Here is a 27,268-nt window from a genome sequence, read left to right on the forward strand (position 1 = left end):
GGCTGGGCTGGCCAGCTGTGCCAGAAGGTGGAAGCACCAGGCGGGGTGGTTCCCTGCCCCATAACCGAATGCATACACACCACAGAGCAGTCTCCAGGGACTTTGGAGCTTGCAAGGAGGACAGCACACAACCACTAAGTAATGTTTAATTCCCCTGCCCAATTGCCCTCCACCCTATTCAGGGGGTGGGGGTGGGGGCGGCTCCTCTAGAGTAGCCTCCATGGGGATGGTCATGAGGCCATGGTCCTCCAGTGATGGCATCATGGAAACCTCCAGTTCAGGGTCCATAAGGTGGGACTCCACGTGCACTGCATGCAGGTCCATGCGATCTTCCTGGACCCCGAAGTGCCCCACCAACCTGCATGATGCAGGCCCAGTCAGCAGGGGCTGGCGGGGCCTTGGCCACCCTGGGAAGGCCAGCCCTTGGAGCAGTGCTCTGTGTCCCTGTGACTGCACTTCCAGTGAGGCACAGGTCACCCCTGGGGCCCTCCTGCGGCACTCACCTGTTGTCCACATGTCTGGTGCTTGGTTCACTGTAGGGATGAAGGTAAGCATGAATACTGCAGCGGTGCGCTGGCCCCTCCCAGGCACACTCCGCCAGGGAGCACCATTCCCAGACCCTCATGACACCCTACCCAAGGGGTGGAGGCCCTGGAGGCTTGGCCTCACTCCTATTGCTCCCAAGCCTGGGGCTCACGCACCCCTTGGCTCGAAGGACTCCAAGTGCCACAACCATGAGGGCGCAGAAGCAGCTAGCGCTGACTCCTGCCAGCACCACAATGAGAGCGATGAGGGCCTCGCGGCTGAGGCCCAGGCTGCAGTCACAGTAGGTTCCAGCTGCAGAGACAGGGCCACAGGGCAGGGCCAGTCACCTGCCTGCAGGGGACTTCTAACCCACCCTCACCCAGAGGCCACCAGAAGGACATAGGCAGGTTGGCCCTGCCTGCAAAAGGGAGGGGCTATGGCTGGGGGCCAAAGGCAGGAAGAGGCACCTGCAGCAGGGATGAGCAAAAGGGACAGACATATCAGGCCCAGGGGGCTGCCAGCCAGGCAGCAGTCAGGTTGGGGACAGGGGGCCATGTCCAGCCCCCAGCCCCACGGCACACCTGTGGACGGAACTTGGAACTTGTCGGAAGGCTCTGACCTCACAGTGGGGCTGTGAGGCAGGGAAGGTGGGGGCAGGGCCTCAGCATCCAAGCTGGCACCGGGATTCAAGGAGTCTTGGTATGGGGCAGGTAGGGAGGAGCCCTGGCCAGATCAGAGGCAGGCAATGGTGGGGCTGGGGCCTTGGTGGTACCAACCGAGCTGCACAGTGAAGGGGGGTGTGGTCTGATGTCAGCCTCTGGTGTTCAGGGGCCTTGGTTCCTTTTGTCAACACAAGGACTGCAGGGCTGGGTGGGCCTGAGCCCTAGGCAGCTGCAGGTCACTGCTGCACAGGGATGGGGCAGGAAGGGGCCAAGGAGGACTGCCTTCATCTGCCTTTATTGGCTGTTCAGGGAGGGTTGGGCCTAAACTGCCAGCAAAGCCAGGTCAGGAGGGCTGCTGGTTCCTCCAAGGGATCCCCAATCACTCAGAAGAGGTTGACAGGGGGCCCTAGCCACACCTGCCCAAGCAGGACCTCAGGCCATGATTCCCTCTGGGGGCAAGTGGTCAAAACTGGTTGCAAGTCTAAATGTCACTGAAGTTAGAGACTGCTGCCTAGGTGTCTATTCCCTCTGAGACCAGGCAGTCACTGCTCAAGGCAGCTTGTCACCTTGGGCTGGCATTGTTAAACCTCCCCCTCCTCACTGAACCTGTGGTTCCAAGGTGGGATGCGGAATAGCCCCACCCTGCCACCACACCCCACCCCTCCCCTAAGGACCTGCCAAGCAAACCACAAGACAGCAAAGAGGAAATGCCCGAACTGTGGTTGATCAGGGTGGGGCCTCCTACCAGGTGGGCCCCACAGGGATCAGGGGAAGGGCACAGCCTGACTCCATGGCTCTGATCACTGGGGGTCCAGTCTGACTGCCGGTAAGATGCTCTCCTTTTGGGTCAGCACAGCACAGGTCAGCAGCTCCTGGTGAGGCTGTGACCCACAACTCTCAGAGATCTCCAGGACACACACTGGAGATAAATGCAAAGGCACACAAGAGCAGGGGCGTGCCAGAGGCCAAGGCTGGCACAGCCACCCTGCCAGGCCAGCCTAACAGGTTTGCATCCTGGTTACACGCCCCCCCCCCGGGGGGTGGGGGCAAGTGGTGACCAGGGACAGCAGGGCCCAGGGAGGGCCACCTGGTGGAGAAAATGGTGGGTATCACAGCTTTCAGGTGTCTGCTTCCACCAGAACTCATGTAGTGGCAATGACACAAGGGCAGTCGTGGAGTGGAGGGGAGCAGGTAGGGGAACCCAAGAGAGCAGACCACTCATGCTGTGGCCAAGCCTGTGGGGCATTGGGAATCCTCACACCATTGCTGAGAGTGTGTCTAGCTTGTACTGCTTCCTGCTCCAATGCTCTAGAATAAGAGGGTGAGGGAAGTGCCATTCAGGACCCCAATGCAGAATAGGCCAGAGCTGGAACTGTGGGAAGGGTAGCTCTGCACCCCAGGACAGTGGACATGAGGGGTCCAGGAAGGGTGTCTGGAACAGTGGCAGCGACAGAGCTGAAGCTGGTGTGGGGCTCATGGTCTGGGCATGCACCCTGGGCAGGAGCAGAACAGAGGCAATGGTTCCAAAGGGCCTTTGTCACCTGAGGACAGGCCTTGAGACAGAGCACTGCCTGCCTGGGAACAGCAGCTCTGGGGCTGGGACACCCTGCTCAGTTTGGAAGTGTCTCAGGCCAGCCTAGACCCAAGGGATGAGGACAGTGCTGGGACCTCTCCCTACCTGGCCTCTTGGACAGAGACTGCCAAGAGTGGCTGGTCCCTGATGTGAGGGGAAGGAGAGGGCTGGCCCATGGTGCTTTCCTTTCCCTGTGCCTGGCCCATACTTGGGACCTCAGGTTTGGGGGACATGGAAGTAACTACCTGAGAACACATTCACTCATGAGCTCTAAGCACAGTGGCCATACCACTCCAGTGTGGGGCAGGTGGACAAATGGCTGATCTCAGGCCACTAGGTTGTGTCCTCACGCAGCCCTTCAGAGCTGGAGTGCACAGACTTCTTCAGGCCACCTTGCAGTTCAGGTTCTACAGAGTTTCCAAGCCCAGCAACACCAGCTGCAGAGCCAGACAGACTGCAGGCTGGGGGCCCCAAGGGCTCCTTCCAAAGGCTGCTGGAGAGGGAGGCTGAGGTGTGGCAGGTGGCTGGCTGCAAAGCAGGGCACTCCTAGGCAGCCCGTCCTCGCTCACTCCTGGCCTCACCTATTGCTGGGCTCTAGGGCCAAGGTGCAGTGGCCAATCCTGAGGGAAAATCAGGACATGTCCGTGGGTTCACAAAGCCAGCAGGACACTGAAGGATAAGAACTGACCTACTTTAATCTGCATTTGGAGGGGGTGGGGCTGGAAGGCGCTGGGCAGGAGCAGAAGCCCTATTCATCCTGGGGTCATACTCAGGTGGGGGGGTGTCCCAAGCCTGGGCCTGGCAGGCAGCATCAGCTGCAGCTCTTGGGCAGGCGGTAGACGCCGGCCGAGTAGATGAGCTGCTGGTCACGCACTTTCTTCTGCAGGTAGCCCTGGAGCTCCTGCAGGTCAATCTCCGCCAGTGCGGGGCCGGTCATCACAAACATCCGCAGCATGCTGTAGATGCGCTCCAGCGACAGGCTCTCCAGGTTGGTCAGCATGGCCTGGATGTAAGTCCAGAAGAGCTGGGGACAGCAGCAAGGTGGTCAGTTGGCCTGCCCACTGGGACTGTACCGCTCCTCCCCAAGCCCACCAAAGGCACACACCAGCAGTTCCTCCTCTTTCTGGTCAGCCTGGGAGGCCATGCCTGAGTCACTCTCCTCGTCACTGTCTATGAGCACCATGCTGTCACGGTCCTGAGGTCGCTCCTCCTCGATGACAGAGAAGGTGCCAGGCGGCTCCTCGCGCAGCACACCCTGCTGCAGCCACACGGACATGCGCCGCCGCAGCAGTGCCACAGGCATCTTCACCACCTTGCTCAGCTCCTCCAAGGTCCAGATGGCTGTGCACAGTCACAGGCATGCTGGCATGCATCCTGACAGCCCAGCATGGCCTCCCAGGGGTCAGCGGGACCCTCAGCAAAGGGAAAGAGCCATTGCCCCATGGCCCAGGACTGCCCCCACTGGTCAAAGTGCCTCACCCCATGGCTGGTTATGACAAGAGCAATGCCTGGCACTGGCCCCAGGGTGGCAGAGCCAGGGCAGACTGTTGGGACCTGTGGGCTCACCTTGATCCTGGAAGTACAGCAAGACTACTGCCTGCACGGGGGTTACTGCCACAGATAGGGTGCGGTCAGCCAACTCTACATCCATGGTCACCAGGCCCAGGGTGTGTTTCCAGCTAAGGGTTCGCATGGCCTGAGGACAGAGGTCAGCATGCACAGCCTGTAGTCCTGACCAGGCCATAGAACGAGGCTCAGACTTATGGGCCATGCCACCTAGCACATGTGAGAAAGGGGGTCCCTGCCCACACCACTGCTAGCCCTGGCAGGGAGGTGGTCAGCAAGAACAGACTCCTGAGTTCCAGTTTCTAGCTCCTCAGCTACCATAACGTAAGAGTAGGGACCACTGTTATAAGTGACATTGTGCCACCTCAGGACAAAAGTCCACACCCATCCTCTCAGGACCTTAGAATGCACCCTTCCCTGGCTGGAGTCGGCACCAAGGAGAACCTTTAAGAGGAGGTCATGTTAAAGTCAAAGGGAGGATAAGGTCAGGACAGGCACACAGGAGGCAGTGCCTGTAGTGATGTGGCCACAAGCCAAGAAACATCAAGGACTACAGGCAGACACCAGAAGCAGGGGGTGACTAGGAAGGACACATTCCTACAGGTGCCAGAAAGCGTGACCCTGCCACTGCCTCGATACTGGATTTCGTCTCCAGAACTGAGACAATACATTTCTGTTGTTTTAAGCACTCAGTTTGTGATACTTTTATAGCAGTCACAGAAATGGATCAACTTTGGTACCAGGAAGGGGTGCTGCTGCATGTAACAAATACCTGAAAACAGAAAAGGCCTTGGAATTGGGCCATGGGCAGAGACTGGAAGAGCGGTGGAGTGATGCAGGTAAGAGCCAGGATGCCTTAGAGGTACAAGTGGATAAGAATGATGTTGGTGAAGGCTCAGGAAGGAGCGCTGTGGTTCCTTGGACAACACAAACGTCAAGAAGGGAAAACTAGTAGAAATGGAGACCTTAGAAGGTGCTTCTGAGCTGGGCACAGTGGTGCGTGCCTTAGATCCCAGTGACTTGGGAGGCTGAAGTGGGAGGATTTGAGTCTGAGGCCAGCTTGGGCAACTCAGTGTGACCTAATCTCAAAATAAAAATCCTTTCAAAAAGTGCTTCTGGTGAAGTTTCAGGTGGAAATGAGAAACGTGTTATTGGCAACTGCAGCAAAAATGGCAGCAAACTTGGCTAAACTGTTCTGCTCTGTGATGATAAGTTGGTACACGCCTGAGACTCCCCAGCAGTGTGTGGGAGCGCAGCCTGGTTACTCCTTGTTGCTTACTGCAAAATGCACAGGTAGAGGAATAAACTGAGGAAGCAGCTATCAGGAAAGGGGAAGCAGTACTTGATGACCTGTAGCTCTGAAGACAGTACCAGGGTATGGTGGGACAAGTGTCTACTGAAGTCAGGTGTGATTTGTGGGTTGACTGGCCACTGTGGCAGATCAGGAGCAGAAGGGCACTCAGGAAGGTCTGTGTATCATGGAGAACATGGTGCTTAAGAACCGGACACCAGCAGAAATGCTACAAGCCAGACTGAAACCAACACAAAAGGAAGGGCCACCAGGACGACCAGTCAGATCTGCACTGCTGGGGTGGGCTGCCCTGTAGGCCAAGAGGACAGAGTAGCAGGCGGAGTACCAGGCTTCGAGATTCCCTGCAACCCTTGCTGGGTTTCACTCCTTTGGGACTCATGACCCTTCTCTCGAATTTCTCCCGTTGGGAATATCTACCCTAGGCTTGTCTCACCAATGTATTCTGGAACCAGGTAACCTCATTTCACAGCTGGACAGGGAATCTGCCCCAGACAGATCAGACTCCAAGTCACAATTACATCTCCTGAGATTTACATGCTGAGATTTGGGACTTTGTGTTCACATACAAGAGAACACACTTAAGAGTTGACGCTAAAGAGTTATGATTTTTTAGGGATGTTAAGAGAAGCATGCATAAGAGACCTGAATTTGGAGGACCATAGAGCAGACTGTGATGGATTGATCTGTGCCCTGCCCCACATTAAGAGATGTTAAAGTTCTAAATCCCAGAGATACGTGGGAGAAACACAGCACCCCAAGTTCTCTTGGGGCCTTGGGTTAGGAGGGAAGGAACCTTCCCTAGAACCTCAGAAGGGAGTGTGGCCCTATGACATTTTGCTTGTGATCCCTTAATGTTTCTGTTCTCAGAGACCCTAGTCTGTGGCACTTTGTTATGACAGCCCCAGAACACTGGTTCAGCTGCTCTTGGGACCAAGTACTGCTCTGAGTCCTTCTGGGACTCTTGCAGCCCTAGGGACAGGCACCAAGGAACCCTACTTTACAGACAGAAATGGGAGCAGAGCCAGTGGCTTGCCATGTTGCAGCCAACAGAGCCCTCCCAGCTCTGGCTCCAAGCAGGACCTTCCCAAGTGCCACAGCAGGATGGACATGGCAAGACACAGGTGTAAACAATGGGTCACACAGCCACACACATCCATCAAGGTCCTCATCCAGGAGCTCTTCTGGCAGCAGACAGGAATTATGGCCACAGGCCTGGCCCCCCTCTCAGCATGGCCCAGGTGTCCTCCTAAGCCACTCCAAAGTCCAGCTAGAGCTGAGAAGAGTACCACCAAAGGGTTGTATCCCAGCACATTAGGCCTGAGCGAGAGGGTGTGGCCAAGCCATGCCTGGGACCCAAGGTTCAAGCTGGTGGAAAACCAATGGATGCCCCACACCAACAGGGCAAGCAGAAAGGGCAGAGGGAGAGGGCGTTGAGGGTGTGGGCCTGGCCACCCAGAGGTTCTCGACCAGGACGTGGTGGGCTGGGTGCCTGCAGACTGTAAGCACACGTGCCACTGCACGGGTAGGAGCTGGAGATTCCAGGCAGCCAGCAGCCTACCTTTCTACCTGGCATCTGGGAGGGCCATGCAGACGCAGCTCTTCCAGAACCTGAGCTGAAGTGTGGGCAGGCAGCCAGGCTCTCGTGGCCACTAGCACAAGCCCATCCCCTCCGTGGCTTCTGTGCTCAGGACTCTCTGCACAGGCTCCCTTATCTACCTCTAGAAAGCAACACTCTCTCCAGTACTAAGGGGACTCACTGTCCCGTCCAGTGGTAAGTCAGCCTGTAAGCAGGACAAGGCCTTTCATCTGCAGGAGATCCAGCACCTCCTCACAGTGAACAGACTACCTGCCAACGCTCCCACAGCCCAGCTCCCTTGCCTCAAGCTCTGGCTACTGCCGGTTCACCCATCTCCAGAGGTCAGGGTTCACCTCCCAGACGCTTTTGTTCCAAGGCCACCTCTCACATCCTCTGCCTGCTCTGCTGGGGTGCCCAGCTCCTTGCAGGCTCCACCACTCACTGGGTAGCACCACATGGACTGGATCCTGTGTTTACTCTGTATCCAGAGCCTGGCTGGATATCTAGTTGCTTCCTCTCCCCACATGGCTGACCCCTGAACTCCCCTACCCACCTTCAAGTGGGACTCCAGCTCCTGGTACCACTGGGCCCATCTATACTTCAGGAAGCATGTACCACAGGGGGTCAATCCTATTACACCAGCTAGTGACCTCCAGACCAGTGGTCCCCTCTCTCCCTGGTATGCACTGCCTGCTCCCCTCGCGCTCCTTGCCCTACCCCTGTGCCTCCCAGGGCTCTTATTACAATTGTACAATTCTAGTCCCTGAGTGCCTTTGAGAACTGGAAAGCATCTTTGGGAAAAGAAAGCCAGGAGGAAGGTTGGGAACAGGACAATGGAGGCCAAGGGGGCTAGAGAGTGGAGATCACAGCAGAGATGCAATCTTGAATGACCCTAACAGGGGGGAGCCATGCACAGCAGAGGAGAGGGAGCTCAGGGCCAGGGGCTTGCTGTGGTCCCAGGTCCCTGAGTCAGGATGACAGCTGAAGGAGCACCTGCACACACACCATAGGAGCACAGCCATGCCCACGCCCCTCCTGCAGGGGTGGCTGGGCAGGGACCGATCCAGAGAGAGCAGGAGTTGATGGTGGACTAGAGACAGAAGAGGCTTGGCAGCCATACCTTCAGCTTCTCATACTTCTTGCAGTAAACCTCCAGGGCTGCCCTGATGTCCTCGGGGACCTCCAGCTTCTCATCCTTAAAGGGAGGCCAGAACTCACTGGACAAGATAACAGCATAAACCCCAAAAGGTGGCTGCTCCTCCACAGGCCGCTTCTCATCCTCCTCTCGGATGTTGGCGTTGATACGGCGGGAATCTGCCATGTCCTGAGAAGGGCAAAGCATATTACCAAGGTCCTGGCTGGAGGAGTAAGGTCAGGGGCTGGGGAGCCGGCTGTAGACACCCACCTTCAGCATGACCTCACAGAAGTGCATTGGGGCCTCACCAAAACGCAGTTTCAGCAGCTCCACGTTACGGATCTCCCTGGAAGATTGCGTTTCTGGGAAGGGCTGTGGTGTGCCCCACCCCAACCGACATGTGCAGCCCAGAGCCTGCCCAGGCAACCCACCACCAAGACAGCAGAAGTACAGCTCCTGTGGCTGAGAAAGCAGGAGGCAACACCCCCTGGAGGTCAGCGGGCACCTCACAGGCCTTACCGCTCAGGGCTAAAGCTGAACTGGTGCAGCAGCCGGTCAGCCAGCAGGGAGCGGTACTCGTTGATGAAAAGGTCCTTGCTGCCATAGATGCTGACCAGCAGGCTGATGATATCTGAGGAGCGCCGCTTGGAGCTTGACTTCCCTGGCCCAGGGGGAGTCACATCACAGGCACCTCAGCAAGGACAGGAACACCCCAGAGCCCACCTTGCTGGACACCGCAGCCCAGCACAGCCTGGAGGGCTCACTGCTCCTTGATGTGGCTGGGAATGACCCAGTGATTCCCAACAGACCTAGGCTCTGATCCCCCAGCCCAGCCGTCTCACAGAGGTCTTGCTGAACCCCCATCCAGGCTCAGGAACAAACTAAAGGACCTTGGGTTTTACTCTCAGAGACCAAAGACTAACTATGCCAGGACAGGAGCAGGGCAGGGACCCACAGTCATCAGAGACCCCACACAGAGGAGCCACAACCCTGCCATGAACCCAACTCCTCCACAAGCAACATCCACAAGGGGTGGGGTACCTCCCACAACTGAGGTGACCAGTGAAGGGGCACAAAAAGTTGGCTGATGTTGACAAGGCTCTGACCTTGGATCCCGAGCTTAAAGTGATGGCTGCTCCAGACACAGTGAAGCAGCAGACCCCTAGACAGGCCAGGGAGGGGAGGGGAGGGGAGGGGAGGGGAGGAGAGAAGCTGGTGGGGCGAGCTGACCTGGGTCAGCATCCACAGGGTCAGGCACCCAGTCTTCAGGCTCTCCAGAGTCATCCTCACTGTCCTGGCCAGTCTCCAGGCTGGCTGGGTCGGTCTTGGACAGCTCAACAGCCAAGTCTCCAGTTCCATCAGAGTCCCCAGTCAGCCCTGCCACAATCTGTCGCACTGTGTCCTCCCGTGTCCTGCCAGGGTGAGTGCTGCTGTCCCCACTGTCTGAATGGCCTTCACAACACCCACCCTAACCTTAGACCCAGTACAGCCATGCCAATACCACCTGACCACCCCTATGGCCAGTGCCAATAGACTGGTACTAAAGACAGGCACATCTGAATTTCCAAAACGGATTCAATACCATTATGGGACCAGTGAGGACCAATACGATCAGAAACCCAAAGACTAGTCTAATTGTGGTTAGGAAACAGCAAACTGACCAGACACCTGCCAGCTCCTGCTGCTCAGGTCCTTGGGCCCCACTCCCTGAGCCCAGGACCTTTGCTGCCTGAAAGATTTCTGGGCAACTGTGCTAAGGCACCTGTTCAAACACAGAGCCTAGTTCTCTTCTCTACTCTGCAGGAACTGGTCAGCAACAAGGCCAATGCCAAGTAGAGAAGTCTTTCTCTCTGTGCTAAGAGGGGTGCTGGGAAGAAGCTGAGGTTGGGCCTGTGGCCACTGTACACAGAGCGTACAGTGATACCATAGCGATGTGGAGTGGACAGGTATCCCACACTGGCAAGGGGAAAGGAACCCCTGGCCTGGGCCAGTAGACTTTGTCAATCAGGATAATTCTCAAGTTCCTGCTGTCCTGAGGACCTCTGGCTTCCACTGGACGGAACTATAAGAAGTTCAGTAGGACAAGAAAGCTGAGTACAGTGGCTCCCAGGCAGCCACAGCCCTTACCTCAGGTAGCGGCGGATAGGCTCACAAGCCACTTCCAGGATGACCATGGAAGGATCCAGGACGCGCAGCGCCTTGATGGCAGAGATGTAGAGAGTGATGATGTCGCATGTGTTGACGCCTACAGCCAAAAGAATAAGGCAGAGCTCACACAGTGCCCAAGATAAGAGCCTCCCTGGTGCCAGCAGATCACTACCCTGGGTCCCATCCCCACCTCCACCTCCACCCACTTTCAGGACTCTCCAAAATTCTTCAGCAGCAAGCTCTCCCTCTGCCAGGCACTCTGTTCTGAGACCATGTCCATCCCAGGTCAAACTAGGCAGGTCATGATTTCAGAGAATTGAAGCTGAGGTTGGCCACAGCTCCCCTGAGAATCACAAAAAGGCTGCTTCCTACCCATCGCTTCCTTAAAGCTACAAGTCTAGGGCTTGGCATCTAGGAATGGCATCTGAGCCCAAGGGCTGAAGCTGGCAGTGACTGTGTGGGGCACCTGGGTGGAGGAGCCGAGTTTCCAGAGCAGCCCTGAGGGACACGAGCAGCTGCTGCCTCTGGTCAGTCCGCTCCAGGCAATATTTGAGGTCCTCGATGGCTGGCCGGGAGTCTGGAAAATCTGCAAAGAAGGGACATCACTCAGGGACAGAAAGGTGTGTGAGCATGTGGCTGGTGAAGGTGTGCCTAGTGTGCGAGAGGACATACAGTTTTGCAGAGGCCCTGAATGAGAGCCACCTGTTGGGCACTGGACCTCAATCACCCTCGACACTTTTCTGTGTTGACCATTTGACCAAAGAATTCCACAGGAAAGAAAAGACAAAAGTGATGCCCAGGACCAGTCCCCAAGCAAGAACCAAGACTGAGACAACAAAGGAGTATAGACACCCAGAAGCTACAGTAGGGAGGGTCCTGCTTCACTTGATGCACCACCCTGCAAGGGCTGTAGGTGCAGCTCTAGAGGGGACACAGCAAAGGCGCTGAGGAAGGCCCCGGTAAGTGATGCAGGAGTTGGGGCAGGACCAACCTCGGATGATGCTGAAAAGCTCCTCAATGCGCAGGCTGGCATAGATGCGGTAGAAGAACCTCTGCACATGGCAGCGCCAGCGGCGCAGCGTGCTGCCAGCCTCAGGGGATGCAGGTCTGCTGGGGCCATCCTGCAGGAACACTTTGCCCAGCCAGCCAACCACCCTCTCGATCCACTGTGAGAGAGCACTGGTGTGTGAGGCACTGGGACACTGAGCAAGCTCCAGCTGACCCAGCAACTGCCCACCATCTGGCTAGATAACAGTGAGCCCCCAAAGCCAAGCATCCGGGGACCAGAAATACATCAAAACATGCAGGATAATAGGCTCCCAAATGGGCGTTTCTGGCACCCCCAAAATCAGTACAACACTCATGGATGTCAGTGCCCACATGCATCTCTGGTAACAATGATCCTAGTGTGAAAAGATGGCACACATGATCTGCATGCCATCCAATGACTTAGTGAGTAAAACCACTCTTGGAACCACAGATGTGACTATCAAAAAACAACTCCTGTGCAAAAAACGCAACATACAGTGAAATCATCCATGTGTGTAAACCCATAGGAAGACATTCTGCCATGTGGACCTGTGGACACACACAGATCCACAGACCAACAGCAAGACCACCCTGAAAGTTTACCTTCTCCACTCCGCTACCTGGAGCACATTACACCTACCCATAGTAGCTAGCCCTTGCAGGGCTCCCACCTGCTCTAGATCAGTACAGTGGGGGCATCCATTTTGACCACCCCAATGCAGCTAATCTGCACCTACAGGAGACAAAACACCTGGAAGCAGTGGGTGGAAGACAGGAGAAACAGGAGCAAAGTGGACAATCTCAAGGGCTGGGCCCAGCTTCTCCACAACACTAGGAACCCAGAGCAGAGTCACAGAACACACCTTGAGGTCCTGCACTGGGACCACCAGCCCCTCGTTGCAGGTTGGTCCATAAGGAAACTGCTAAGGGAGCCCACACATAGGGCAGCAGAGAGTCTGAGTCAGGCATGGTAGTGCACACCTGTAACCCCAGCTACGCAGGAGGCTAAGGCAGGGGGACTACAAGTTCGAGAACAGCCTTGGCAACTTAGCAAAACCCTGTTTCAAAATGAAAGATAAGAACTGCTGGGGATGTAGTGTGGTGATAGTGCATGTCTGGGTTCAATCCCCAGCACAAGTGGATATGTCCTCATTGTTACCAGAGACCAAAAGGACTAAGAAAGCTTCAACTACTACCTGGTCCTGGACCCGGTCCACCTAGGCCAACACACTCTGGCTGCTTCTACAGTCAGGGTATGAGGTTTGTCCAAAACATAGTCCCACCCCTAGTGTGAGGAGCACAGTCCAAGAGGGGGATCCTTACCTTGTGGAACTCTCGGAGGAAGGAGCGCTCATACTCGCCCCGACAGCGGTCCTCCATCCTCTCCCGGGTCACCTGGTGTAGTGTAGTGGTCACCGCCTCGGCACTGACCCGCTCCAGCAGACTGAGCCTGTGCCTACAGGAGAACCCTGCCCGTGGAGCACCCGTAACACACACCTGCCCCTTGCCCAGGTCAGCCCTGCCTAGAGTACATGCCAGGTACACACTACCCAACACCCAGTGCCCAGAGAATCTCTCCCCACAGCTCTCCTGATGTGGGGAGTGAAGGCAACTCTACTAATGACATTGAGGAAAAGCTGCTGGCAAGACAGAGCACTGGCAAAGCACTGCCCTTCCTGTCTAGCTGGTCTCTGCTCAGACTAGGGCACTGCTATTCTCCGTGTAATCAATCAGTGGCAGTAGGCACAGCTACCAAGGCACAAGTCTCATCTAGGGAGGGCTCTGACACACCACTGCCCTGCTACATGAGTACAGCTGCTGATGCTCGTACTTCCAGTGCAGACCTAGACCTACAGTAGCAGATGAGATTTGAGAGAAGAAAGAAGGTTACTATGTTAAGTAACTAAGTTACTAAGTTACACCTGGGATGAACATAGCAGAAGCCCTCCAGGGCCTCCTCCATGCTGGCCAGCCACAGAATCGCTCCCTCAATCACCTAACAGACTTTCCCAAACTGCATCACTGCCTGTTGTTCAACGTGGCAAACCACCACAGACGGCTACAGAGGAAGAAAAACTCACTAGAAGACTACAATAGGATGTGGCTCTAACAACAGCAGAACCTCTTTTCCCCTCTGAAGGACTGGGAAGAAAACCTGTTTACCGACACAGTGGCCTAATCTCCGACACATTTGGGAAAGAAGAACCAGCAAGCACATCCTTCACAATTACAAAGCGAGGACTCCCATGGGAATGAATGCTATTTCTCCCTCAGTGAGTCTACAAAAAGCACAGTAGAATTCTGTGGAGCCCAGCAAGTCTGGAATCAAAAGAAATCTGCTAATGCAGACGCAAGCCATGTGGGGTCTCAGCAAGGCCAAAGCTGAAACCCTGGGATAGATGTGAGTGACAAAAGGCACTTCTGTGTCCAGGATAGAGTGTTAACTTGCCACACAAAGATCCCTCTGTCATGTCTCTGGCTATCAGGACAGCTGGAAGAAGACAAAACACAACCCCGCCCCCATCTAGCTCACCAGCTCCCTACGAAAAACAGCTGGACCCAGAGGAGTAAGTGGGTCATTAGGAGGTGCAGGGGCACAACTACCAGGCAGAAGTACTCACAGGACCTGGCTGAGCTGGTGGAACTGCTCGAGCGCCTGGCGGCACCAACACTGCTGCTTGTCACTGCCACATCCTGCACACAGAGGACTCTGCAGGAGCCGATAGTACCGACGTCGTGCATACCGACTGTCCAATTCCCCCTCCAGTTCTGGATCTGTGCCCCCTTCCCCTTTTCTCTTACTCTGCATATAGACTCTCAGGAAACGCCCATAGAGGCGCTGGACCATCTCCTGGAAAGTCCTAGGGGTGGAAAAGAACAGAACCCCCCGCAACATGATGTGGACCTTTTCCCGCAGCCCTTGGGCACCAGTGCCCATCAGCAAGCCCAGACGAGTCCATTTCTCCAGGAGGTCTAGGCTGCGCAAGTAGGGGTCCAGGCGGCTCTCCAGCAGGCCAAAAGCGTCAAGGAGCAGCAGAAGGCACTGGGGTTCATCGGCAGAGTTCTCGCGCTGGGAGATGGCATTCCAGAACTCGGGAGAGATGTTCGCCTGCAGGTCGTTCTGGAGCACCTCCACGAACCACTCCTCCAGGACTGAGTGCAGACCATGGCCCCTCAGTACCTCCACCGCCGCACGGAGCTCCTCCTCCTTTGGCGGGACCGCACCGCTGGTCCGGGAGGACGCCTGGAGCGCGGAAAACCGTTGAGGAAAGGGGAGACGGCGCAGACGGGGGAGCAGAGGAGCGGAGGAGAGGCTGCGGAAACCCCGCTGCTCCCACCCGCGGCCGACGCTAGGGAAGGGCTACCAGGGGAGCGAAACGAAGCGGGACAGTGGAGGAAAGAGGCGGCGCCACAGCGCGCAGCGGGAGAAGCCGAGTGGACCCTGGGATGGACGGCCTAAAGCGCGCAGGGTCCCGGGAACCTCGCGCGGGCCCGCCGCTCCCTTCCCGGGCCTCACCAGCCCCAGCGCAGCCGGCGGCACCAGCCCGGTGCTCACGGTATTCCAGGCCACCAATAGCTCCTGCCCAGGCCCGCCGCCGCCTCCCACTGCCGCCGCCGCCGCCGCCGCCTCGGTAGCCTCCGTCTCCATCAGCGCCCACCGGTTCCCCGACCCGCCCTGCGTGGCTCCCGGCGATGACGTACGCTGGGCGCGGCACGTCGACGTGAGGCACGCGAGAGGCGCACGGCGATGACGTCAGGCGGCGCGCTACTGGGGGAGTGCGCAGGCGCGAGCCGAGCTACGCCGGCGGCGGTTGAAGCGGCGGGACGCGTTGCTGACCATGACCCAGCAGGGCGCGGCGCTGCAGAACTACAACAACGAGCTAGTCAAGTGTGAGCGGCGGGGAGGGGGGGGCAGAGGGCCGCGGGGCGGGGGTCTGGGCCCCGCCTGCCTCAGGGAGGCCGCGCGAACCGGCCCGCGCGAGCCCAGAGCCGCGTCTTTCTGGACCGCGCCTGGCACGGTCCTGCGCCCCGGAGGCCAGGCCGGGACGTGCGCGGTTCGAGCCGGCCTCCACCGCCGACCTCCACCCGGGAGCGGAGGCTGCCTCCGCCTCGGGCCCACGGCGCGGTGTCTCCCCCCCCCCCTCCGCTCAGGCATCGAGGAGCTGTGTCAGAAGCGAGAGGAGCTGTGCCGGCAGATCCAGCAGGAGGAGGACGAGAAGCAGCGGCTGCAGAACGAGGTGAGGCAGCTGACGGAGAAGCTGGCCCGCGTCAACGAGAACCTGGCGCGCAAGATCGCCTCTCGCAACGAGTTTGACCGGACCATCGCGGAGACGGAGGCCGCCTACCTCAAGGTTGGGCTCCTACCTGTGCCTTGCTGGCATCTTCGACTGGGGCAGCGTGGGCAGGCCAAGAACCGCGGCCGCTACAGGCTTAACCGTGGGGCTGCCTGCGAGGCCCTTGGCGTCCTGCATCCTCCTTAACTGTGGTGCGTTGTGCTCAACGAGAGGAGCAGAGCGTACCGCATAGGCCAGAGCTAGCCCAGCCTGTTTCACAGGGCGGGAGGAGAGGGTTGTGGGTCAAACTTAGGAAGGAAGGGGGCCCTTCCCAGATTCCAACACCTCATGTAAGGGGGCTGAGGCAGAGGGACTGATGGCCAAAAGCAGCAGCAACCTTCTCTCTGTGGCTCCAGATTTTGGAAAGCTCACAGACTCTGCTCAGTGTCCTGAAGAGGGAAGCCGGGAACCTAACCAAGGCCACAGCCTCAGACCAGAAGAGCAGCGGAGGCAAGGACAGCTGATGGGCTGGGTGGGTAGGGGCCTGTCTCAGATGTGCCCCATGACCACTCAGCCCTCAGCACATCTGTCTTAAAGCATCCTCTTCATGGCAGCAACTGTCTTCTCACTGTTTCAGGTGCCCAGAGGGGCTGTTGTCAACCTCTACCAGCCTAGGGTGATAAGAAAAACCCTAGGCACAGCCCACAGGGGTGGGAAAGGTTCTACCTCTGGCTCATCCAGGCAATGAGGATGTTGGGCTCCAGGTCAGCTCTGCAAGGGGCCTCTCTTTTGAGGCCCCCATGTTCTCTTGGGCTGCCAGAAAGATCCTGGTTCTAATTTCAGCACTGTGGAAGCCCCTTACTTTGTCCCACCTCAGTCATCAGGGTCCAGGCAAGACAAGTGGGGAAAGGGGCCTCACTCACCCCAGAACCCAGGTTGTCAATAAAGGTTGTTTTTGTACAGATCCTTACCAGCCTCCTATCTGCCTAGCACATGGGCTGCCAGACACCTGCAGAGCCAGAATGCAAATCTTGTCCAGCTTTGGGGGCTCCTTCTAGGGAGGGGAAGGCCTGTAGTGGCTTTCCCTGTGACTGCTCCTCTTATTTCAGGGACACAGAGCCGAGGGCCCACCTTGCCTAGGTCAGCCCCAGCCTCAGCTCTTCCAGTAGAATTGCTGATCCTGTCCCCTGTCCTATGAGGGTTTCTGCCACACCCTATTGTCAAGCAAAGAACCTGGGCTAGAGATAACTAGTGACCCCTAAGTACCCACACCAGCCACTGGAAACCCAGGTCCTGCTCAGTAGGGAATAGGGGGACTTCACCCATGCCCATTCTTCATGCCAAGTTCTGCTGCTGGCAGGGGCTGGTGTTCCTCCCTAGCCATACACCAATTGTTGCCCAGTTCTATCCTTCCAGGCACCCTGGGCCCAGCTCTGTTGGCCTTCATGGGGTCCCTGCAGCTGCCCAGGGTCTGGGCTTGTTTAAAGCTTGTGTTTGCCAAGAGGGTCCAGAGGAAATTGGGCCCACCCCTCCTGGGCAACCAACTACTCTCCTCCCTCCAAGAGCCTGGTTGGACAGCAACTCTGATCTTGGGTTCAGCTCTCCAGGATGCAACACTTGCATTTGGCACTTGAGTAGCTGTAGACAACCCCAGCTCTGCACTGCAGCTGAGCATGTTGGACTCCAGCTGGGGCTGCTCCCAAGCAGGTAGCCCTGTCTCTCCCTGGCATCTGCAAAGCTGTCTGCTGCCAGGATCTTGTTGTAGGCTATTGTGGGTCAAGGAGCTTCCAAGGCAAACATGAGACAAGATCCCCAAGGCTTCTCCCACCTAATACTCTTGCACCTCCCACTCTGTCCTGCCTTGGCACCCTTCCAGGCTCCTGGCCCCTGACAAAGCCACTTTGGACCTGATAGCTGAAATACACTCACCTTCCCACTTGGAGTTTAGGCCCCTGGTTCTAGATTTCATCCTAGGATGAAATCCAGGATGAGTTCCAGACCTGACTGCTGCTTCCCACTGTGGGCTCTGGAAGGCTGGGAGAGTGGGAAGCAGGATAATGGGTTGTGGTGGATAAGAGCTGGGACTAGTAGGACCTCAGATGAGAACCACTGGAACTACCTCCCACCCTCCTTGACCCAGGCTGGCCCTTCACCCTGTTCTCAGGCTGGGGAACAAGCAGGGAAGCAGAGGCCGCCTTGTCCAGTGTTGTTTATTGAGTCCAACATCAGAAGCAAGAAAACACTTGCCATCTGTCAGAGGGTAGGCTGAGCTCCACCGTGGTAGGAATGTGAGCTGAGGACAGGGGGCTAGGAATCCTGCAAAGGACAGCAGCTGGGACAGCCTCTGACCTCCACATGCCCGTTAGTTGCCAGGCACAGCAGCAGGGCTGGGAGGTAGCCTTGGAGGCAGGACAGAGGGCAGCCTGGATTGGAATCTGCCCAGGTCCCTACCTGATCATAGACAGACACTGTCCAGCAGTACCCCAGCCCTCCTCACAAGAAGTCCCCCACTTGTGCTCTTCCTTGGAGTCCCCAAATCCAGGATGAAACCCAGAAAGACTTGACCTGACAGTGGGAGGAACCCAGTTGCTTCTGGGGCCAGCGTGGGTATGAGGCCATAGGAAGGAAGGGCTGGTGAGCAGGGCCAAGAGGCACAGGTGCAAAGTAAGGGTAGGGCTCTTGGGCACTGTCTGGCTCCCAGGGTCACCACATCTGGGGCTCAGCCTTGGCCATCCTGGCAGCACAGGGGTCAGAAGTAGAGGGCAGGCTCACTGCGGAAGTCGGAGAGGTCGTTCTGACTGGCAGGTGTGAGCTGAAGAGGAAGGACAAAACAAAGCCACTGGGATTTGTCTAGGCACCAACCTGCCCCCTGTCCCCCGCCAGATAGCCCTTGGTACTGTGGGTATGTACTCCTGTTGTGCTAACTCACCATGACCTCCTTGGGTGGGGGCTCTGCCTCCCTTGGAGCCTGCACCAGTGTCTGCTCCTGCCACTTGCTGAAGGCCATGGAGTGCTTTGGAGTATAGCTGGACAGGCCTGTGGGCCAAGGAGCACGTGCATGGACACACAGATACGTGAACGTGTGGCCCAGGCGCCACCCCCTCCCAGCTGCCCATCATAGGACACTCACCTGAGCTGCCCTCTGGCAGCCAGGGGCTCTCGGGCCCCACGCCGCTCACAAACGTGGCACGGGGCAGGAAGAGGGTAAAGGGTTTCTCCTCTGAACCAAGTCTCTCGTCTTCCTCTTCCCCCTCCTCTCCTTCTTCCTCCTCCTCCTCTTCAGCCTCCACCTCTTCCTCCTGCACTAGGGAGCTCTCGGAGGGGTACTCGAATGTGGTCTGTAGACTCTTGTCATTAAAGGAAATCTTCATCTGGGAGTGAGGAACATGTCTAGTAAGGGCCCATCAGCCCTTTGGAGGCTTTAAGCAGGTGGAAAGCACCCTTTACCTGGAGCTGAAGGCCTCACGCAGCACCTCAACCCTTGTCCTCCAGCAGCTCCTAAAACCAAGTTTATATCCTGGCCATCTGGGCACCTGGACAATCCTGGATAGCACTGACCACCACACTACCAAGGGCCTGCATGAAAGGCCAGCACCTGTAAGGGCCTCACAGCCCTCCCTCACCCATTTTACAGGCCAAGTGGTGGGTCTGCTTCTGTAAACCTGGGGTGCCAGTGACCTCCAACTCCCACCCTACTGCCCACGCCACAGGCTCCGGAATTTCACACCTGAGCAAATTCTTCCCACTTCTGGTAGTCTCAGAGCCCAAAGTGGGCTTCTGGGGGGGGGGGGCAGAGGGCCATGGGCACTCTTGGTTAGGATCCTCCCCTTGTTCAACCAGGTCAGGCTCTGCTGGGGGCAACTCAGTCTCCCCAGACCTGCTCAGCTGAGCTTGGCCTGAGCCCGACTGGACCGTAATGAATATGAGCAGCTACCAGCCTGAGCAGATGGGAACAGCCCTGCTGGGGCTCGAAATATTAAACTCCTGGGCACAAGACACCAGCAGCCAGCTCAAGTTCCCCCACCTCCCCTGGAAGGAGCTGGAGGCAGGAACAGCCCCAGGCAGAGAACCAGAGCAGCCCAGGCACAGCCGAATGGGAGAGTGGCCTGGCAGGAGGGCTTGCTCCAAAGCAGCCGAGGTACAGGATGGCAGAGGGACCAGGTACAGGCCACAAGGCATGCACACAGGGCCCACCAGGGGTAAGAGGCACTTCCTGTGAGGAGGTCTCCAGAGATGAAGGCACACACTTCTGCCTCCTGCTTCTCAGCCCTGACAGCTGCACTCACAGCTATGGTTAGCCTGGCCCTTCAGGGATGAGGGGTGACTGCCTAAGCTCCCAGTGCCCCTATCTCTACCTGCTCACACAGAGCCTTGCAAAGCAATGCATCACCAAGTCCAACTCCCACCCAGCCCCCCAGCCTAGCTGTCCGCACAGACATGTGGTCAGGGAGATGAGCAGATGGGAAGACCACCTGGGTCAGGCAGAATAGAAGGAAGATGTCTGCTGTCAGGTGAAGGCAAGCTGTCCCTCACCTGACCCTGCCCTCTAGTAGGCCCACCCAGTCCTCCAGCTGTGGTCCCATGGGAGATGGGACAGAGACAAGGCCATGACAGTGGGGTAGCCACTGGACCCCACAGACATCTACCTGCTGCCAGTCAGCTTGAGGACAGTGTCACCTGGCCCTCATAAACAGCCCTTGAGGACAGATACTCCAGGAGGGGCCCAAGGTAGGATGAAACTGGGCTCCTCCTGCCCCAAGTCCCATGGTGAACTGGGCTCCCAGTGGCCCATGGATACATGGAGCTTTCTCTGCTGACCCTGACCCATCCCCCAACACAGGAAGGACCAGCTGCCAGGGCCTGGCGGGATTAGTAAGCCCTCGTTAGTCCGCATGACTGGCTCCTACCAGAGAGGCCTGGGGGTTGGATGCACGTGGGCACTGAGCCTGGCACTGCCTGGCTGGGCTGAGCGGGAGGTGCTCACAGGCCCATCAGTCCCAGCTGGGACCCAGGGTCCCCATCACGTCTTGCCTCCCTTGTCTTCTCTACTGGGCCAGTGCTGTGTGGGCCTCACAGCCCTCCCTTCCCCTTAGAACACAGGTTAGTGGGTCACAGGACATCCCATGACTCATACTGCTGTGGAGTGGGGCACCCTCCAGACCCTGGGCTGCCAGGATGGGTGGAGGGTGTGGCCAGGGCTGGTACTGCATACACCTGGTCACTGGCCTCTAAGGGACTTTGCCCATCACACCCAACTCGGCAGGCAGGTGGTAGAGGAGCCTCTGGGCGTTCACAGGGCCCTTTTGTTCTCCCTCCACCCACCCTGCCGATGCACTCCCAGCTTGGATTACTGAAGGGTGTCCACAATGGACTGAGGGCCAGCGAGCTGGGCTTAATCTGCCTGGAAGTGTGCACTGAGGTTGGCCCTGCCCTCCTGCCACAGCCTCCAGTCAAAGTCCCCATGGGTGACAGGACACAGGACCAGGAAAACCCGGCTGGGATGTACACAGCTGCTTGTTCCCAGAGGCACACTTGGCCTCCAGCACTGGGCAGATCCTCTACAAGTGAGGAAGCCATCTGGAGTAGGTCCCGGGGTTCCTGGCCCCAGAAAGACCACCTCCGGGGTGCTCATGGGAAGTGGGAGGAGGGAGCTGGAAGAAAAGGACAGTAGGTGAGAGGAGACTAGGTCTGTGTCCTGTGGGGGAGGGTTCCAAGCTGGCAGGGAGGGGTGACTCAGGGACGGTTCATGAGAGCCATACCCTGGTGTCTACAGATGGGAATGAAGCTGAGCGCCTCAACTGAACCCTGGAATTTGGGGTGAAAAAAGTTAACTGAAGGTGAGGTGGGAGGCCTAGGTATCAATGACTGAGTTCTGGGGACACTGACATGCTTGGGTTGGACAGAGGACCAGGAGATGGGGAGGGGAAGCCACAGCCAGACAGGAATCAGGACAGGTGGCACTCCACAGTGTCCATCCCTTTGGGAGGCAGCATGAGGAGGGGTGAAAAGACATTCCCAACCTCTAGGAGGACTGCCGAGTGGGCAGAGTGGCTGCAACTGCGTTGGGCCACGATAGTGGAAGTACGCTCTCCAGCTCACAGAGGGAGGGAAGAAGGCGGCAAACAAACAACCTAAGTGGAAACGTGCCCCTGCCAGGCAGGCTCTGTGGGGCACAGGCCAGCGAGGAGGTGCCCCACCACTCAGAGCAGGTCTGGGCCTCTGAAGTTAAGTGAGGGCTGTCAGGCCAGGGCCAGGCTCTCCCGCTCACCTTGCTGCCAGACAGTTCCTGAAGAGCTGCCCCTCACCTACACCCTGGGAAAGTCATTAGCACTTCCCACCATCGCCTAGGAGCCACCAAGTGAACAGTCTGCCCCAGGTCCTCCAGGCTGTGCCCCCAGCCCACCCACTTCCCCAAGGGAGAGCAGGAAAGTGCTTGACCAAAGGCTGGCTCAGCAGCTGGGGGCCTGCCGAAGTACCCCATGGGGTGCTCGTGGCCCAGGGACTACAGGCAGGAGGGATGCCCAGGAAAAGGCAGAGTGTTCTGAAAGGCTGGGCATGCCCTGTCCTTTCCCAACAGGCCTCCCGGCTCTTGCTGGGTAGGGCAGCTGGTGTGGGCACAGGCAGGATGTCCACCAGCAGGTGGTACAGCTCAGGCAGGGCCCTGGCCAGCCTGCTTAACCATGCCTGGTGCCATCCATCTGGACCCTCAGCGCTTCGGGCTGGCATGGAGACTGCTTCTCAGTCTCAGCCCTGCCTCCCACAGTTCCTTCTGCCCTACCCCTCTCACTCCAGCTCAGCTGCAAGTGGACCATGGTTCTGTTGCTGGCTGAAGGCAGATGGCCATGCTCTGGCAGCTCCCCCCAAGACCCAGGAAGAGGCCAGGCTCATGGTGGACAGGTAACACTAGTTAGGGGTAAGGCTCTGGAAACAGGAACCTGGACTCAGCTCCTGCCCCCAGAGCTCCATGGCCCCATAAACCTCCTGAGCCTACCTCTTCATCTACATGAGCACACTGTCATCCCCTCTACTTCTGGGGCAAACATGGGGAGGGACCACCTGACAGAAGGGCAAGGTCCAGTCAGGAAGCAGGGAGGGAGGAACAGAGGCTGGATACGGACAGAGGCTGGAGCAGCGACTGCTCAGGTACAGCCCAGCCTTCCCTCAAGGGCTCAGAGTGAGCAAGGCCAAGAGTGGGAGAGAGCCCCACAGGGCACCTCAGGTCACAGCCCTGACCCCCCAGCCTGGAACCCTCAGGGAGATCATTATGGGTTTCTGACCCAGCAGATGGGAGTCTGCAGGAGGGATAATGTTAAGGCCAATTCCCGGGGCAGGAAGACAAAGAGGGGAAATAACCCACCGTCCCAAGGAAGCAGGTGGGGAAAGGTGGGCTGGGCCGACACCAGGGGACTCTGGTTATCCCAGCAACAGGGGAAGGCACACCCAGGCTGGTCCCAGCGACAGCAGAACACACTGGACTCCTACAGCTGACAGACTCAGGCAACGGGACTTGGAATTTGCCCTAGGGGACAAACACTGGCCCGAGAATGACCAGGAAGAATCTGAGGAATGCTTTCCTTGTGCCCTGAGGGTTCCAGGCCACTGGCTAGAGATGGCCAGGAGTGAGGCTCACCTGGCTAGCCTGCTGTGCGCCTCCAGCAGGGCTGCTCTTGGGTCTCCTGACCAGGTCTGGCACACATCGTCAGTGTTCAATACACTCATGCGCAAGGCCAGGGCCTGCCAAGCTTTGGGCCATGGACCTTTGGGCAACTGAGAGCCCCTTCAACTAGCTCATGAGTTCTGCCCCATGCTGATCTCAAGGTAGGGATCTGACTGCACCGACATCATTGCCTTCTGTTCTGTCCCCCTTACTTCCTGGTCCTGACAAACTGTGCAGGATGAGATCCATAGGACCATAGCAGGCTACTCTTCAAAGCTAAGGCCAGGGCAGAGCCAACAAGGCTCAGCCAGACCCACAATGACACAGGCCTATCCAGCCAATTCCAGATGGAGCCATAAGAACTGTCAGGAGGCTCTGCACTAGCTGGCTGCCCACCCATTCAACTCTGCAAAGTATATAGCAGGTCAGTTGGGCCTTAGAACTCCACAAGGGCCCTGGGCCTAGTCACAGCTCCAGTTCTCCTCTAGTCCAGATAGAAGCCTTCCCCCACCAGGTCAGGTATCCTGGGAACTGGGCTCACACTCTACCTACAGCTCCCTGTCCTTCATTCTCTTCTCCTAGAAGGTAGCCCTGCCCCGACCACTGACCTTCTTTCTTGAGGAACCAGCCTTGGTGAGGCAGGACTTCTGCAGGGCCAGGTAGCCACCAATCACCTCAATCTCATGCACAGTAGGGTAGCGCTTCTTCAGTGTGGTACCCAGGGCAGCAAAAGATCCTGAGAGACTACCAGCCTCCTCTTCCTCAGGCTTCCGTGGCGGGGGCTCCCCATTGGCTTGATCCGACTGTGGCATCTGCAGGGCCCCTGTCTTTCTCTTGGGCACCACTGTGAACGTGTTGCTGCCTCGCTGCTGGAGCTCTGAGGAGTACTCAGGCCTGGCACGGTGCAGGTGGTACTGGAGAGGCACCTCAGCCCCTGAGCAGGGTAGTTTGGCTTCTTGGGGAGCTTCCTCCTCTGAGTCCACCTCATCAATGAAGGTGATGGGCAGTCCTGGCCTTGAATGCTCCCCATCATCCTTGGCGCAGCTGGGAATCCCCAAACTCTCAGCAGGCTCTGCCTCAGCAGTAACTGGTAGGCATGGGGGCGGTGAGGATGGCCTCTGCCACCTAATGGACCGGTCTGTGAGGGTGATGGCTGGCCTGGGACAGCCCCCCTCCTTGGCTGCCCACTGCACCTCAATCCTAGAGGGGCTCCTTGGGAGGGCAGGCACATCATCCCCTCCAGACACCAGCTGGGCTCTGAGCTCCTCACTCTGAGAAGCCCAGCCCATCTCTGGCTTTGGCAGCTCCACCAACTGCTTCCCCTGGGGAAGAGGGGCCCTGGAGGCGTTGCGCTTGGGGATGAAAACGAAGGAGTTGCGGGAGTTCACACGGAGGCTAGCCAGGGCCCGTGCCTGGAGGTCCCCCAAAGGGATGGTCTCCATGTCTGGCTTGGGAGCTGGCCTTATCTCGAAGGAGCTGTTGGCGCTGGCGGCAGCAGAGACTCTCAGACAGTGGCTGGGAGTGGAAGTGGCACTGGCAGAGCTGGGCGCGCAGAAGGCAGGGGGCGCGGCTGTAGTGGCACTCGGGGTCCCAGGGCTAGGGGGCGGGTGGAGGGAGGGCTCCCCCGACTCCACCTTTGGCTTCCACTCGCCCGGCGCAGTTGGGGAGCTCGCGAGCCCGTTGGCAGGGCCGGCGAGGGGGTCGGGGTCGGCGGGCCCGTTGGAGAGTGAGCGAGTGCCCACGCCGCGGGCCAGGCCTCGAGGGTGGACGGTGAAGGAGTTGCTGCCGGTCTTCTTCAGAAAGTCGCTGCGCCGGGTCACGGGTCCGGCCCCGCCACCGAGGCGCCCCGGCTCGCCACAGGCAGTTCGCCGGCCCGCGAGCGGAGCTGCGGGCACCGGCTGAACAGGGGGCGCAGGGCGGGCAGGGGGCGCGGGCACCCCGGTGTGCGGTGGTGGCGGCGGGGCGGGGCGGGCGCGCTCGGGGCTCCCGCGGCGGCGGGGCGCGGCGGGTGGATCGAACTTCTCGAGCAGGCGGCTGACTCGGCCGGGCGGCGGCGCCTCGAACACCAGCACCTCGGCGGCGCGGATGCCGGCGGACGGCGGCGCGGCGGGCGGGAAGCCGGGCGCCGACTCGATGATGAGGATGTTGTCGGCGCGGATTGTGCGCACTCCCGGCACACGGCGGTACAGCTCCAGCAACTGCTGCGCCGGCCGCGCCCCACGCCGCCGCTCAGACTCGAGCCGCATGAACGGGTTCTCGCGCAGCGGGCCCAGGCTCTCCGCCAGCACCAAGCGCTCGTCCGGCCCCGCGGGCGCAGCGCCGGGCCCCGGACCCGTGCCCAGGGCAGCCAATTTGGCCCGCTTTCGCTCCAGGATCTCCCGCTTCCAGGCGGGCATTGCTGCGCGCGGCCCTGGGCCCGGCCGCCCAAGGCCGGCCATGCTAGGTACGCGGCCGCCGACGGCACTGGGCGGACGGCCCCAGCCACAGGCGCCGGGCACAGGGGCGCGCCGGCCTTCGCGCCACGCCACGCCCATGCCCGACCGCTGCCCATTGGGCAAATGCACTCGGACCCGCCCCGCGCCCAGCCGCTCCACCTATGGTAGGGGAGGAGGCCAGCAGCTGTCTAATGAAGGACGCTCACCTGGAACGCCCTCCAGAGGCCTCATTGGACTATGCCTGGCGCCGGCCATTCCCTGTTGGGGAAGGGCCCCGGACACGCCCCCGGTCCTGGAACTTCATCCTAGTGGCCCCCACTTCCGCCTCTGCGCTCTGGGACTCCAGGCGCCTTGGGCGGGCCAGAGGGCCGGGGCCTGGAGCGCCCTCGGGCGAACCCCAGTCTCGCGCTGCGGATGACCTTGGCTGAGCCTGGACTTCCTCGTTGCACTAGCAAGCAGCCTGCAGGTTCCATCCACTGAGAGCACAGCGAGGAAGCTGTCAGCACGACGGCGGACAAAGTGCATGCTGCACTGCCCTCATGACCTAGGTGGGGAGTGCGGTCCAACAACAGTGGACTCTCAGGCGAGGGCCCCTGAGAGACATAGGTGCCACTTCTGAGCCCCGCCCGGCCCTAAGGAATGGGTTTCTCTGCAACCCTAGGTTTTGCAGCCTCTCAGACTGCATTGCTCAGAAAAGTGTGTGAATCTCTTGTTACAGGTGGTGCTTCCCAGTACCTACCACAGTAGGACCTATCTTCGAGGAGACACACCAAGGAAGCCTACTTGCTCTCATACATAAGTAGTCCTGCAGGGCCCTGCACACTTGGACAGCTCTCAGATGCAGAAAATCACAAAAGCCAGAAGCTTCACGTGAGCAGCCCGTTGTCACACCTTTTATCTGTTTAACGTCCCTCCCCGCAGGCTGGGTGGAAGTGCCTTTAACGCTGAGGGCACATCTTTGAGCTGGTATCTTGGTGACACTAAGTTTTCTTCTCTGGGGAGGACTGCACAATGCTCACTATATTCTTTCCAACCCAGGGACAGTAGGGAGATTGCTTGGAGCCAACAGGAAGAAGGGGAAATTGGAAAGCACAGAGAAGTGGCAGTCTGTCCTTCACCTGTCCTGTAGTTAGCAGTGGTCTCAGTACAGACATCACGGTCTTCCACTCCACTTACCTTTCAGGAACTCTTCCCAGCAGCACCTGGGTCTCGGCAAAGACACGGAGTAGGCTTTGGCCTAAGTGTCCCTTCTCAGCTTCAGGGTCCCCTGCTACCATCATAACTCTGCCTTGCCCTCCCAACTTCTCCATTAAGCTGGAGAAAAACTGGATTTCAATCTTCCAGCTTTTCAATCCACCTTTACAAAGCCTCATGCT

The 27,268-nt window shown here is 58.4% G+C and overlaps 4 protein-coding genes across 4 annotated transcripts; 1 reads left to right on the forward strand and 3 right to left on the reverse strand.

The window, feature by feature from the left end:
• Window positions 1–174: 174 nt before the first annotated feature.
• Tmem210 (transmembrane protein 210) lies at window positions 175–1,080 on the reverse strand. The gene is made up of 4 exons (XM_027936421.1): window positions 993–1,080; window positions 702–837; window positions 504–533; window positions 175–358 (listed from the first exon to the last, which is right to left on the reverse strand). The coding sequence occupies exons 1-4, from the start codon at window positions 1,078–1,080 to the stop codon at window positions 175–177; spliced, it is 438 nt and encodes a 145-aa protein (XP_027792222.1).
• Window positions 1,081–3,437: 2,357 nt separating this feature from the next.
• Anapc2 (anaphase promoting complex subunit 2) lies at window positions 3,438–15,194 on the reverse strand. The gene is made up of 13 exons (XM_027941444.2): window positions 15,044–15,194; window positions 14,148–14,770; window positions 12,850–12,982; window positions 11,489–11,663; window positions 10,964–11,083; window positions 10,477–10,594; window positions 9,580–9,761; window positions 8,869–9,010; window positions 8,620–8,695; window positions 8,335–8,538; window positions 4,327–4,456; window positions 3,866–4,101; window positions 3,438–3,784 (listed from the first exon to the last, which is right to left on the reverse strand). Exons 1-13 carry the CDS (start codon window positions 15,173–15,175, stop codon window positions 3,572–3,574), a joined length of 2,484 nt encoding a protein of 827 aa, XP_027797245.2. The 5' UTR covers window positions 15,176–15,194; the 3' UTR covers window positions 3,438–3,571.
• Window positions 15,195–15,298: 104 nt separating this feature from the next.
• Window positions 15,299–16,765, forward strand: Ssna1 (SS nuclear autoantigen 1). The gene is made up of 3 exons (XM_027936585.2): window positions 15,299–15,417; window positions 15,679–15,878; window positions 16,217–16,765. The coding sequence occupies exons 1-3, from the start codon at window positions 15,366–15,368 to the stop codon at window positions 16,322–16,324; spliced, it is 360 nt and encodes a 119-aa protein (XP_027792386.1). The 5' UTR covers window positions 15,299–15,365; the 3' UTR covers window positions 16,325–16,765.
• A 1,226-nt stretch (window positions 16,766–17,991) lies between these two features.
• Tprn (taperin) lies at window positions 17,992–25,932 on the reverse strand. Its single transcript, XM_027941406.2, has 4 exons — window positions 24,066–25,932; window positions 18,931–19,171; window positions 18,730–18,836; window positions 17,992–18,612 (listed from the first exon to the last, which is right to left on the reverse strand). The coding sequence occupies exons 1-4, from the start codon at window positions 25,893–25,895 to the stop codon at window positions 18,550–18,552; spliced, it is 2,241 nt and encodes a 746-aa protein (XP_027797207.1). The 5' UTR covers window positions 25,896–25,932; the 3' UTR covers window positions 17,992–18,549.
• Window positions 25,933–27,268: the final 1,336 nt, after the last annotated feature.

The sequence above is a fragment of the Marmota flaviventris genome, chromosome 13 (assembly GCF_047511675.1).
Source record: "Marmota flaviventris isolate mMarFla1 chromosome 13, mMarFla1.hap1, whole genome shotgun sequence".
Classification (NCBI taxonomy): Eukaryota; Metazoa; Chordata; class Mammalia; order Rodentia; family Sciuridae; genus Marmota; species Marmota flaviventris.